Raw genomic sequence first — 13,858 nt, forward strand, 5'->3', positions numbered from 1 at the left:
CTTATGCGCACTCTTACCGACCGCGCACACTTACACCAGCCTACCCTATCCGTATAAGCTGGTACGCGCGATCACGGAGACCGCGAGGCGAATTGTCAGCGGTACTTTAAACACGTCTGGTAACAATTTGTCAACTTCTGGTTCGACCGCTTGCTACCAGTTCTAAAGTTAGATGCCGAGAGACCCGCGGCAACATGTGTATCTCGCTCGGGCATTTCTGCAGTGAACCTATAGCCTTTATAGAGATACATTATAGAAGTACAATGAAATGATTCTGCGAACTTCTCAATTTCCACAGCTAAGAATTCTTGAAATATTGTCAGTTTTTAATGAAAATCCGTTCACGTTTGGAAAATTCATGTCTGCTCCGTTTTCTATTCCCGAATGCACGTGAATAAAAGGTAAAAGAGATAGCGGAACACACGAGGGGGAAACCGCTGAGGGCATTGCAGTGTACAAATTTGCGGCATTACTAGGCATTTTTTGGGCATAAGTTTGGGCATTAGGCCTTGCTGGGGCATTATAATGATAAAATAAGATAATAAATAATGCCCACATCAGTGGGCATTGGTGTACAAGATTTTGGTCAGCGGTTTCCCCCTTGGGAATACATGTTTAACAATTAGGATGAATAATCCGACACAGCCGGCTACAGGAAAATTTCCTTTATGACACAACGTTTCGGCCATGGATTTTGGCCCTTTTCAAGTGTACTTTATGAGACCGAGTCTCATTTCTGTACCCATACAGCAATCACGCATATCTAAAGAGACATTATATCTTTGTAGCGACATGCCTAAGTGGGCCTAATGGCATTCGACCACATGCCATACGCCCGACTGGATGCTGTAAAATACACTCATGGCCGTTGTGTCATAATAAAGGAAATTTTCCTGTAGCCAGTTGTGTCGGATTATTCGACGTAATTGTTAATTAATCACTGGCGAGTCAATATTCCGAATTTTGCTTGAATACATATTTAATGAAAGATACACGGAGAGTTTTAGTCTTCGAACTCACCCTTGCCAAAAGGAAAAGAAGACGCCAGGGAAGTTAAAGTCATCCTCTTTTTAAACGACTTATAGAGAACCTAAACCCGTTAAGCCTTAAAAAGACCCTTTAGTTTTTACTTCCCATTTGTGCGATATACGTGCGCGAGGAACAAGCCGGAGGTACAGTCACGAGAGTTGAAAGGACGAGAACACCCGTCAGGGCGTGCCTTTCCGTGTTCTTTGCAGCCTTGCATCAACTTTCTCCGCATTGTCGGCGAGCTGGACGTTCCTCGCATCCTTCGTACCTCGCTATTACCATGCCATTACCGTGGTGCACGGGCAGAAATTTAATAGCAATAATAAATACTGAGCGTGCGAACTTGGGCGGGAAGTAGGAAAACTTAGCTGTGATAACGGTGAGAGCGGGAAGATGATACAAATTAAAAATAAATAAGTGGAACGGCGCTTCTCGTACTCGAGCGTGCCGGCTCTCTCCTCGGAGCTGACCCAAGCTCGTCCCTTCGACGCCGATTAGCATAAGACGCAAACAGAATTCGTAATCGACGTTTCACAAGTGTCCTGTTACATTTCACGCGGGTCAGAATTCAGAAGCGACAAATCCGAAAGCATATCGTAATTCACATTGGAGGACAATGGCAGAGGAAGAAAGAGAGAGAGAAAGAGAGAGAGAGAGAGAGAAGTGTGACGTTATTCAACGAGCTCTTCATCTCGGACGAGATTTCTTAATTGATCCTTCACGAGTGTATCTAATTTTGACCAAGGATCGTCTCCTCGGTCCTCCTCTTCCACGTTTCGCTCTCTTCCTCGTTGTAACTTTTTCCGTTAGCTCTTGCGACACGTCGTGCCCGCGGGAGGCGGGAATTAGCATAGCTCGTGAGCGGAATATCGAGTACCGGATTAATACGTGCATATGAGTATCACGACGATCGCGATCGTGATATGGGCGGGTCACCGCGGCCGGGAAGGCGTGTATACGCGCGCGACGTTTGCGTTAGCCGTAACACTTTCAGGGCTCGATCGTCAAACGGCGATATCGACGACCGTAACGGTACGTCTTTCCGTACGGACGCGCACGTTGTCGCGGAATCCCCACGCGCGTCCATTGTCCTCTCGCCCATCGCGATTGCATAATAGATCTTCCGGCACGAGGTAGCAATTTGACTTTTTGCGCGCGGCTGCTCCGTCGTCGCGGCGCGCTCGAACGCCCCCGGGACCTCATTACATATATACAAAAAAAAAGAGGAGCGCGATTAAAAGCGCTAAAATAAAATTGCGTTATCCCACGCCGTTATTACGCAACGCGGGATTCCGGGGATCGCCGATGTCAGCGGCCACGGAATGAAATGGTTATTATCCCACGATCGAGTGTAATTCGCGGCTCCGGTTTTCTCACGCCCGGTCTACGCGCGGCGCCAAAAATTGATATTCCGAACACCCGATGACCCGCCGCGCGGCACGTACAGCTCTAGCCTCCCTTGGGTGTCGTTTCGCGAAGAGAGCACGATGGAGGACGCTAGAGACCCTGTAATCAGAGACTGGCCATAAGAGTTTGTCAAATTCCTGCGAGTGAGCGATCGTAGAAGAGCGAGATAGCCTGTGTTTCTCTCTCACTCGCGGGAATTTGACGAACTCTTACGGCCAGTCTTTGATTACAGGGTCTCTAGACGAGGCTAGAGTGACAAGGAGAGCCCTTCGCGAAGAAGCCTTATCCGAGACCTTCGCAAGTCAATCTGGAGCAGACCCTCTCTCTCTCTCTTCCCCTCCTCCGTTAATGACTGTCATTTACCCGGTGTCATCCCTGGTACTACAGTATCCGCGTTGTCGCTTCATGTCGCATGCAATCTTTTCAATGTCCGTCGGAAGATGGATTCTCGGCGTCATTAGCAAAGTGTCTCTGTTCGACCTCGGTCCGTCGTATCCTCCTCTTTCTCCTTCGAGGCCGCGCGGAATTCCTCTTCGCGACTCTTTCACTTTGCCACTACGTTCGCTTCCTTAGCGCGTCTTCCTTCCTCGCGCCAGGTGTGGTCATTAATTTCACGGCGCGGAGATCGGCCGGCGGGGGACGAACAAAGGTACAAAATTGTCCGCTCGCTCGTTCGCGCATCGAAGCGACGGAGGGAAATGGGGGATCTTTGCGAGACAATTACTCGCGAGGGTGGAATGAGACCGCGACGGTATTACAGCGACGAGGAAATGTTCTCGTAAAAAAAAAAACGTAAAAGATTCCCGAGCACGTCTCAAAGATACACGGAATGAAAGAAATGGGTATTGCCTTTGCGAGCGGGAAATTATTCCGCAGAATTAATTAGGGTGCTTCGGAGCTACTCGGAGTGTTTTTCGACCGCAGTTTTTGAAAGCTCTTAAAAAAATAATTGAATTCTCGCGGCGACTTTTTACGCCCGGCTGGCAGAGTACCAAGAAACGACGTTATTTATATGCGCCATTTTTACGACACCGACAGGTCGGGTGGCTCCTCCAGCGCGTCAAGTGCTGGCACGGGATCGTCGACCGGCGGAGGTCCTGGGAACCCGGCGGGAGGCGGCAGGATGGCCGTCATCGGCGTCACCAGGAACGTACGTCTGAGGCGTCGCGGTAACGCCGGCTTCGGTTTCTCATTGCGGGGTGGACGCGAGTACGCCGCCGGGTTTTACGTCAGCGACGTCCAACCGGGTGGCGAGGCTCACCGAAACGGATTAAGGGTAATTATCTCTGATCGTTGCCTCTCATCGTATCCAGTTACGCAGAAATCCACGTCTTCCTTTCGCATCGGTTTTCAGGAACATTTACGTTTATCTGCGACTTCAGTTGAGAATTCTTTCTGTGAGCCGTGCGATTGTGCAATTAATACACGGTTGAAAGATTTGTGTTAAATTTAACAGATGTCACATGTCCCAAACGGTCCGCGCAAATTTTTGTGTTAATTTAACATAACATGGGTATGTTAAATGATCACTTTATATAGAATAAAATCAACATTTTATTCTGTAAATTTTCACAGATAAATCTTGCTACTAATAATATAGAACGTATGTATTGTGCAAGATTAAAAAATAAGTTCACATTGTGTCGTTTTAACATTTCTTTTCAAGTTTTTACATTCGCGGTCAATTGACACAAGAGCGATGTTAAATTAACACATGAATGTGTTAAACGTTTAACACGACAATTTTAACCGGCATTTTCTTTAACGAGAAAACACAAATTTTCCACCTGTGTACGGAGATCGCGAAAGGATGTTGGGAACGAATAACGATCTCGCTTTCGGCTTATCGCTTTCAGGTAGGCGACCAGATTCTGAGGGTGAACGGTTATCCGGTGGAGGACGCCGTCCACCAGGAGGTCGCGCTTCTGGCCAAGAACCAGCAAGTCCTGGTTCTCAAGATTCGAAGTAACTATCTCGCCTTAATTATCTTCGCTGCGAAATGTAACACTCGATGCGTAAACTTTCGTTCTCTACGCGCCGCGTAGAGAGTTAGCCTCGCGATCGGATGGGAAAATAATTAATAACAGTAATACGCGCGGCGTGTTGCAATCTCTATCTCGTTACTGATAGCGGGAATTTATAGTTTTCGATTTGTATTGCAGGCGTAGGGATGATACCCGTAAAAGAGTAAGTATCGAAACTTAATTAAAACCTTGCGCGCACCGTGCGTGCGCTTCTCCCCCTTTTCCACAATCGACATCCTCTCGTTACAAAAATCGCTTATGATTCGCAAAGCAATCCGAACGATCCGGTTACCTGGCACATGGTACAGCAACAGCAACAGCAGCTGCAGTACAACGAAACTGGTTTAGGCGGTGTGCCGAGCTCGGAAGTCAGAATTCGGATTCTCGTCGGCGAGAAGGGCCGCCTAGGCTGCGGCGTCTGCAGAGGCATCGTACCTGGTCTCACCGTTCAGGTTAATAGCATCCTAATTGGACATATAGTCATGTCATGTGAAAGCGCCCGTCGTTCTGGAAATTTTACCCTCGGTATCGCGACAATCATCTTGCTTCAATTAAAATCAAAGTTATTCCGCAGAAGCGTTTAATCTACGTCAATAAAAATAAATCTACGATCTTTTGAATTGCTTTGACTCTTTAACTAATGTTAAAAATCGACTCGAATATAAAATAGCATTCTACTCCAAGCTTTTATGTTTGAGACTCAATGTCTCGAGAAGCTCGCCCCTACGCGAGAGGCGCGGACGTTAGTTTTGCTCATAAAAAGTGAATCTTTAGGGCACGAGGGAAGGTGGACCCGCGCGAGCAGCGGGCCTGAAGGCCGGCGACGTGATAATCTGGTGCAACGGACAACGGCTCACCGACCTTCCGTTCGAGCGGGCCATCGAGATGATGCGCAGCTCGGCGATCCTCGACCTCGTGGTGCAACGACCCACATCCCCAAATCATCTCTACGACTGTCCCGAGCCGCTGTGGACCCGCGGCTCCAGCGGCTACGACTCCGAGACGTCCAGCGTGGCAGCCGCGAGCCCGCCGCCCCAGCATCAGAACAACCCGCCGTCCTCGCCGCAGCATCACCACCACGACGGCAGGATGCATCAGCGGTATCCGCGCGACGACGCCTGCAATAGAAACGGCAGGTCGGTTTAACCATTCCGTCGTTCGTCCTCAAAACTAGCCGCTTCCGATTAATTCGAAACTTTGAACGAACCGTTGAGTTTACTTTAGACGTTAATGTGCCCATTTGCGGGATCGCATAGCGGACTTTCCAGAGCGATCTTACGATTACGGTAACGGATCGTCTCGCTTATCGCAAACTCGGAGACAGCGCGAGTCACGTGTGATCGCGTACGGTACGCGCTACGCACGTGTCATTTCCAACGGTCGCAAACCGTTATCGGGTGCCATCAATGAATTCACACCGAGAGAAAGTCGGTCCATTAATAGGACACACGGCGATACCGATCGTAGAGTCCGCCGCAGCTCGAATTCCTTGCCGCCACGTATATAAACATCCAGCCTGTTCCTCATTCTCCCCGGAGGGTCCCGCGATAAAAACGCGAACTCCGCTCTTTAGAAATCGGCACGGGCACACTTACACAATCGAACAGATTTCGCCTCATTTCCGGGTGTGACGTTGTAGGATATGCTGCCCTCTCGCCCTGACGACCACCAGCTGCAGTTCCTCCTCGGAGTGGGCGCACGTGGACCAGGTAAAGGATTTTTAAATAGATTATCTCGCTTCATCAGTTTTATTCGAGAAAGAAAAATATATAAATTAAATTCAACTCGCGAAATTTAAATTAGCATGTAGTGTTTTCAGTTCAGTTCGTTTCACCTCTTATCGAAATATTGTTTTAATAGTGCTGACTTATCGGCAGCGCGTTCTGTACGATAAGAAGTGCGGTAGCTTATCAACCTTTACTGTTACGCACTGAACTACACATTTATCATTTCTAGAAAAGGATACAACGAGCGCTTGAAAGATTATTTTAACTAAAAAATTTCTATTGCAGTAAACTAACGTTGAATAACTACGTTAATTGTATAAAATTCATTATGGCGATTATATCTTTTTGAAATTAGATTCCACTCTCGGTTCATCGTGCCAGAGATAATCGTTAGATTAATAAATAAAAATACTGACATATTTACTAAGTCCGTTTTAAAACTTCTTTTAAATAACACAATTTTATCTCCAACTCTCTTTCGTGCTCTATTCCATATCCGTTAATAATAAAATACAATCGCAATAGATGTATTCCGAGTGAATACGTTACATTTTGGGTTTTACGTACGAGATCGCTCAAAAGGCAAAGATGCAACGCCTCTCTCTCATTTGAATTTAATTTGACCGTTTTCTAGGCGCCGGAATGGTCGCGTAAACCGAATAACACAACAGTGATTCGTGTTAATCAGAGCTCGAACCAGAACCAGAATCACCGGCCTGTACCGGGCGGGCAGTATCACTTCAATCCACGCGGCAATTACGACGATGACATCGACAACGAACCGCTTTACGATCCCGTGGCGCCCAGGATCGACTACGAGGTGCACGACTTCGACGCGAATCCTCGAGACGAGGCTAATCGGCGGCTGGCCTATCGGCGAGATAACGCGCGGCAGCAGGACGTGATTTATGACGGGCCCGCGGACGACTTGCCCATGTTCCATGGCTCCAAAGTAAGAGGGATCTGCATTCGTGATCTGTTTTTGTTATCGCGTCATTTCTCACGTTAAAATGTTGCCTCGTTAAACGATCGGATAAGCCGGTTTAATTAAATATACGAGCGAGATGTGTTAACGTGCCGCGAATAATTTTCTGCCGCAGGAAAACGGCCAAGCGGTCGGCAATCGATTGACGGACCTGCAACTCATGCAGCGGCAGAGCGAAGCCGAGAGGAAGACGATAACGACTGTAGAGGTGCATCAGTCGGTTTGTCCACCTGCACCACCGCCGCCGCTTCCTTACAAATGGCCAGCAGGTTTGACGGCTTTTCCCGCAGCATCGTTAGAATAATAACTGACCGCGTTTACTCGAGCGCCAAGTCGAAAGAAGTCCTCTTTCCGCTGTCGAGTCGTTCGAAAACATAAATATTGCGCGTTCTTCACGGCTTTTCTTAACAAATAGAACATAATGGAATTCCGGCTTGTTAGAAAAATTGAAAATGTTTTTCATTCCGCTCTTTCTTACATAAACACGGCGCAATTTGATTTGCATTTATATGTGATACCTTTCGGTATTTTTCAATCATGTTCTAAGATAAAAATCTCGAATTCAAGGGGATCGTACTCTTCTGATGTCTCGTATTGCAGTCGCGAGTTAACGTGAATGTCTACTGTTGCAGAGACGAAACCGATGAACGCCATGGGCATGCAAATGGGCAGCACCATGTCGATGGGCAGCACCGGCTCGACGGAAACCGAGTCCAGCCTCGAGTCGTCCTGCAGCAAGGATTCCGCGTCAACGTCATCGTCCCTGTCGACGTCGTCCTGCGAGCCAGCGTCCACCGTTTCTTACGGATCGGCGGCCGGCGGCGGATCCAGCAGCGTCACCAGCAAAACGACGGAGACCTCGACGACCGCATACGCGACGCCGCGCAAGGATCTCGCCAGGACATCGCCGATCGTCACCACCGATCTGGGCACCGCCATAACGCAGGAGTTGCAGAGGCGAGCGCAGCAGGTACGATCGATCGACATTGAAAACAAAATCGCTCGCGTATCGCGAATTTTCTTCCGCGATAAGCCCTCGCTAAATCACGAGGACAACCGCGGGAGCAAATATGTAATTGGCAACACATAGTTTCTATAATGCTTTCCTATCGTGCAAATTATCGCGCGTATCGCAATCGGGACACCGCTTGTTTTCCCTCTCGTTGAACGCATTTGTATTTTTCCAATATCCACCGGTATTTTGCAACGATATCTTTGCGATTGGTCTGTTTATCTACGATATCTTTTATGTTTTATATTCCTCGTGTCTATCGTGATAGAAATTGATGAGCATTATCAATGAGTTGAAGTACTTCGCGATATAGTGTGCCGCAAAAAGTTTAATCTTTTGTCGATCGACATCTGAATTATCTGCTACATCGAAATTGTTTTTCTCGAAACTATGATTTCTTGATATTTCCCGTGTAGATACGGTCCCAGAAATATACGCATTACGTTCCATAAAATATCGTTGTACTTATTATTAGTAATTAATCTCGATAATTAATTAAATATTATTTAATAATTCAACTTAATGTATCCACAATTTTCACACGTGCCGTGTATTCTATTTTTTTCTCGCAGAGGTTGAACAATGCCGCTAAAGCGGAAGCGCCAAAGGAAAAAGCTCCGGAAAATCGCAAGCCACAGAATCCCGAGGCTCTCAGGTCGCAGGAGCAGAAAGTCACACACGATAAGGTCAGTTGCACGCAATTGCGTATAAAACTAAGTTACATGTACAAAGGGTGAATATCTATAATTTGTACGCAGTCCGTTGGTCGAGCAACAACCGTAGCGTATTTTAAGCGGCATTAATTGTTGCAATATTATTTATTAGAATTAATTGAAGCTTTAAATTCACTGACCAGACCGAAAATAGTGTGGTAAAATCGGCACTTTGCTTATCTCTGCAGCTGATGGAGGAATTCAAACGTGCACACCAAAAGATGTTCAATTCTGCTCAACAAAAGGCGCAGTCCTCGGAACAGGTTTCCAAAGAAGTTCAGGAGAAGGTAAGAGAGGATAAATCATGGAAAATTTTGTTTTACGAGCCGTTTATCTTGAAAATTGCGCCATTTAAATTCCGGAATACGATGGACTCGCATTCCCCCCAATTCCAAAAGAACAAAATAATATTCTCCTAATACCGTTTGAATGTACTTTACATTACGTTGCAATTTTCAACTATAAAGCCTTCTAGACACAAGCCTCGCGAATTTACCTGCCGACTTGCGGAGCTCGAAATATACGATGCTCCAACTTTCATGCGATAACAATAGTCCACGTGACGCCAGTCTGGTGTACTGTTCAGCGATAAGCGTATCTTTCAGAGCAATTGAGTGACGTAACGTATTGCACGTTGTAATTGCGATCGAGCATTAACATCATACGCAAATCGAGAAATCGTTGCTCCAATGTTATAGCAAGGAGTTAAATTAATGTAAAAAAAATCAGTTTTTAAACGAAACGTAAATTGCATTGCGAGAAATCGAAATGAAACGTATCGATACGGTGGCGAATAACAGAAAATTACGTTTGAAATCAATCGGGGGGGGCTTAATGCGTGCAAGGTTTCACACGATATCAATCGCGATAACTTTCCAAGGATGATCGTAATTAACAGTGCGGAATTAACGGCTACGCGAGAGCGCATGATATTCAATACGCGCACGGAAACAATAGCCGCTTCCATCGTGTATCAAGTTAATTTCGCTGTAACGAGATTGTCGAAGAAAACAGATGGCGAAGATACCGGACTTTTCTCGACTGAGGGCATTTTCGAGGCGTAGCTAACAGGCGGCCCGAGTAGCGAGTAGTTTTTAATTACACAACCGCTAAGCAAGGATCCGCCGGTGTAAACAGATAAGAGCACGAAATTATGAAGACCCCGGAACAGTTGGCGTCGGTGTTGGCGCGCGGTCTACGTAGCGGCGTGCACGTGTGCGTGCGTGCCTTGCTGACGCGTTCACCTGTGTTTGTGGGTGTGTGCATACCTGTTAGGCACACATCGACCTGCTCCGGTGGTATTGTTGAAACGACGAGAGATAGCGAGCAGTTTGCACACCTTAAAGTCACGTATATCCCGACGTTTTGTTTCAGTTCTTGCATTACCGCGCGGCAAGGAAAATGTACGAGCGATATCCGTGCGAAGGTAGAGCACGTCTCGCTGCGGAAATAACATATTAGTCGCGAATTAATTATTAATTGTCGCACACATCGCGATTATTGTTAATACGTTGTTTTCCCGCGTAAAAATTGTTGATAGCGGTTTCACCGATAATAGAGCAACAATAAAACCTGCCGCAGAAATCAATTACCAATTATAATTATTATTTGGAAGCGTCATCGAAGCCGAGCGGTATCTCGAATGCCCTCGGATCGCCGGGATAATGGGAATAACGGGAACGACTGTCTCTCCAGATTAAGAACGTGTATCTGCAGATTAGAGTGCGCCGCAACGAAGTGATCTCGCGCAGGGATACACTTCTCTCATTTTTACGGAGATACATCTGGATCGTTATTTCTTTCTCGAGTGCCCGAGCGTGTTATCGCCGACAAATCACTGCCTCGCTTCCCCCGCGACCAGGCGACGGCTCGTTGTTACACAAGCGAGAGGCCGATTGGCAGCTTGTTGCCGCCTTATCGTCCATTAATCATCGTTATCGGGACGTTCGCGAATTCATTCGTCGCGAGACCAGCGGCGGTGATCGTGGATACCGTCGCGCGCGCGCGCGAGGCATCCGATATCGGGAGTTGCAACGCGACGCGAGGTCTTGTGCCATATTTTTTTTCCTCGCAACCTGCAGTTTCCTACGAATTGCGGCGGACGTGCAAAATAATAGGGCTTACATAAGAACGCCGGCGTAAGGCGACGTAACGTGCGCTCTTCTTACCGCGCGTTTCCTCAGTTGCCTGTCGGTCGTGTCGCGCGATCGGCGGCCCGCGGAACGAATACCGCAAGACACGAGGTCGCCGTGCGATTGTAATTTGCAGAAAGTAGCGGGGAAGCGCGGAAACACTGAAAAGAGGAGAGACTGTTCGAAACATCGACCAAGGAGACCTCGCTGTCGACGACCGACGATCCTCCATCCGAGGGATCAAAGGAAATTTTAAGGAAAAATCAGGGACTACGAGATCTCGAGAAGAAGATTTAACGAAAACTGCCATAAATAAGATTGTTAACACATAATCTGTATATATCGGAGATACAGTCGTATTCCGTGCATGTGAAATATAATAGATTGTAATAGAAGATAATAGATACGTTCGTGACTGTTTGGATATGCATTGAATGATAAAAAGTGCAAGCGCAAGAAGAAATAGCTCCCGGAGAACGTGAAGAGTGGGATACATGACGTATCAAATTATTTAGAAATATTCAGAGGCTCAAGTATGGATAAGAGAGATTTAACCGCGAATAATACAACCGGCGCAATGAGGAAACAAGCGCTGGTTACAATCACGCCTTACAACGTTAGTAATTGTAAACTTATAAAACAATCAGCGTTGATGTGCAATTCAATTTACGAACACCGGCACGCGTGTCCAAAGACGATTTATTAATTCATTAAACATATTTAATATTTGTGTCGACGGGTTAAAAATATATACGCTTTAAAGATATATGTAATACACATAGTCTAAACGTTGCTCGTCTTAAATAGTAGTTTTTGAATTATTAAAATAAATCCTTTTAACATCTAACTTCGCTTTTGTCCCAGATGTCACAAACTCAATTTTTTCACAAATTAATAAAATTCACGAGGCTCTCATGTGGTAAACACCAATTCAAAGGAATAAAGACTAAAGAGTCGTGACAGGATGTTAGTGTCTAAATATTTCTCCTTTTAAATTAATTGCGAAAAATATTACCTCAGCCAGGCCAACCTGGACCGCCCTCTCACTAGGCGGGCGTCTCTATATTTTGGAATATATTGAAATTTATTTGTAAACTTTTTATCGGAACAACACATCAACATATCGCGTTCTTGTTGCGTTCTCAGGAACAGGAGAAGAGAGTGCTCACCAACGAGACAACAACAACGACGACGGCGGCGGCAACAACGGCGACGACGGGTCCTCCGGTGCCACCGCCGGCACCTCCTCCGTTTCCGCTGCCTGCTAAAAGCAGAAACAGCGACGACTCGGTGGAAATGCAGAGCATCGAATCGTTCAAGCTGAAAGAGACGCCCAGCACGGTGCCGAAACCACCGCCGACGTACTTCCCGGTGACGAGCCCCTCCTCGGCGAGCGGTAGTCCGCGCCACGTCGGCACCGGGAGCAAGATCCCTAGGGACGTCGCGACAAGTCCCGTTGCGGAACTCGCCAAGAACTCGTCCGCGTCGGTCTCGCCGACCAACGGTGCTTCGAAATTACCCGGCGGCAAGGTAGCCATCAGAATAGGGGCGTACGAGGGTGAGACGAAGCAGCCATCCAGATTGGAATTCTTGCCACAACAGCCGAGTCGCGAAAAGAACGGCGTTGTCGACGAATTGGACAACGGCCCGGTCGTCTCCAGGCTGCAGAACGAGCTTGCCGCGACCCTGCAGAGGTCGAACCTCAGAAGAAAGACTGAAGGCGTAAGTGATATTAATAAAATCAAATCAAATATTCATGATGAAGTTATCGCGGAATAAAATCGATCGTAGGAAAATTATACGAGATTGGTGGAAGAAATTAAAACTACGATCGTTACAAATGTTTCTAGTAGAAACTTTCTACCACGTATTGTCCCTCTTATGCCAAAACCATGAATACGCTTTTCACAAAGTAGCAAAGTAGTTAATGCTCCGAAATAATGAGAACTTGTTTTTATATTTCAGGAAAATCAGTCGCCCGTGAAGACTGTTCATGAGAACGCGGCGACGTCCAGCAAAGAAACAACGAATTCAGAGCCGAACAAGCTTCTCCAGAACAACATCGAGAAGCTCGCTTCCGCTCTCAGCAACAAAGTCACCATCAAAGTGAATCCGGAGAATAGTAGTCGATAAGAATGCAATTGAGTCGAAAAGATGTAGCAACAATTATCTTGTATCTTCGTAAATTTTGTACATTTTTGCACGTTTCGCTAACCATTTTCGACTTAATTATATAAGTGAAAAGGCGCTCCCCCTATTGGTGAGGTTCTTTTACACGTACGTGTTTTTATATCTTATTTATTATCGTATACAATACACCGAGAGTAAGGAGTGCAGGAGCTAATTCTTATTAATCGAGACGAGGTTTCACGACCAGTATTTATCACGTAGTCTTTTGAATGTAATCTACTGCGATCGCGGCTATGTATGAATCTTAACAGAAAATTCGACGAGATGTTGAATTTTTAAATAAAACCGACGACACACACGTAACGCGCTCGATCTTGGAAATCCTTATTTCTTAAATCAGGATACGAAATCTATAAGGTATCCAAGATTTTTTTAAATTAAGATTGACACAATTTGAACGCATTTCAGAATTATAGACATAATTACGTAATGTAGCCAAAAGGATACGTTAATTTCGTGACTTTAATTTTAACAAATGTATATATATTTTATTACCCTTTGTAGAACTGCTCTCGAGAAGTTGTCTGTAAATAATAACGCGTCACTCCTTGACATTTCGATCGAGGAAGCGTTAATTCAGCGCGGTTAGGTAACTGACAAGTGGACGATCCTCGAGCGTTTTGAAAATCCCCCGTTCGT

At 46.2% G+C, this 13,858-nt stretch overlaps 1 protein-coding gene across 2 annotated transcripts in view; it reads left to right on the top strand.

Moving 5' to 3' along the window:
• Window positions 1-13,522, top strand: part of LOC105568779 — a 50,204-nt gene extending 36,682 nt beyond the window's left edge. The window contains exons 2-14 of one of the 2 annotated variants that reach the window (XM_012024711.1): window positions 3,475-3,712; window positions 4,293-4,401; window positions 4,599-4,623; window positions 4,732-4,912; window positions 5,235-5,596; window positions 6,100-6,169; window positions 6,822-7,139; window positions 7,288-7,441; window positions 7,805-8,142; window positions 8,757-8,870; window positions 9,086-9,184; window positions 12,176-12,751; window positions 12,995-13,522. In XM_012024711.1, the coding sequence (XP_011880101.1) occupies window positions 3,475-3,712; window positions 4,293-4,401; window positions 4,599-4,623; window positions 4,732-4,912; window positions 5,235-5,596; window positions 6,100-6,169; window positions 6,822-7,139; window positions 7,288-7,441; window positions 7,805-8,142; window positions 8,757-8,870; window positions 9,086-9,184; window positions 12,176-12,751; window positions 12,995-13,162 (2,752 nt within the window). In that variant the 3' untranslated portion in view covers window positions 13,163-13,522. The remainder of the gene's footprint in view (window positions 1-3,474; window positions 3,713-4,292; window positions 4,402-4,598; window positions 4,624-4,731; window positions 4,913-5,234; window positions 5,597-6,099; window positions 6,170-6,821; window positions 7,140-7,287; window positions 7,442-7,804; window positions 8,143-8,756; window positions 8,871-9,085; window positions 9,185-12,175; window positions 12,752-12,994) is intronic. The other variant, XM_012024712.1, reaches the window with a different exon arrangement.
• Window positions 13,523-13,858: the final 336 nt, after the last annotated feature.

This window comes from Vollenhovia emeryi, unplaced genomic scaffold (assembly GCF_000949405.1).
Source record: "Vollenhovia emeryi isolate VEMERY1.0 unplaced genomic scaffold, V.emery_V1.0 DF939127.1, whole genome shotgun sequence".
NCBI lineage: Eukaryota > Metazoa > Arthropoda > Insecta > Hymenoptera > Formicidae > Vollenhovia > Vollenhovia emeryi.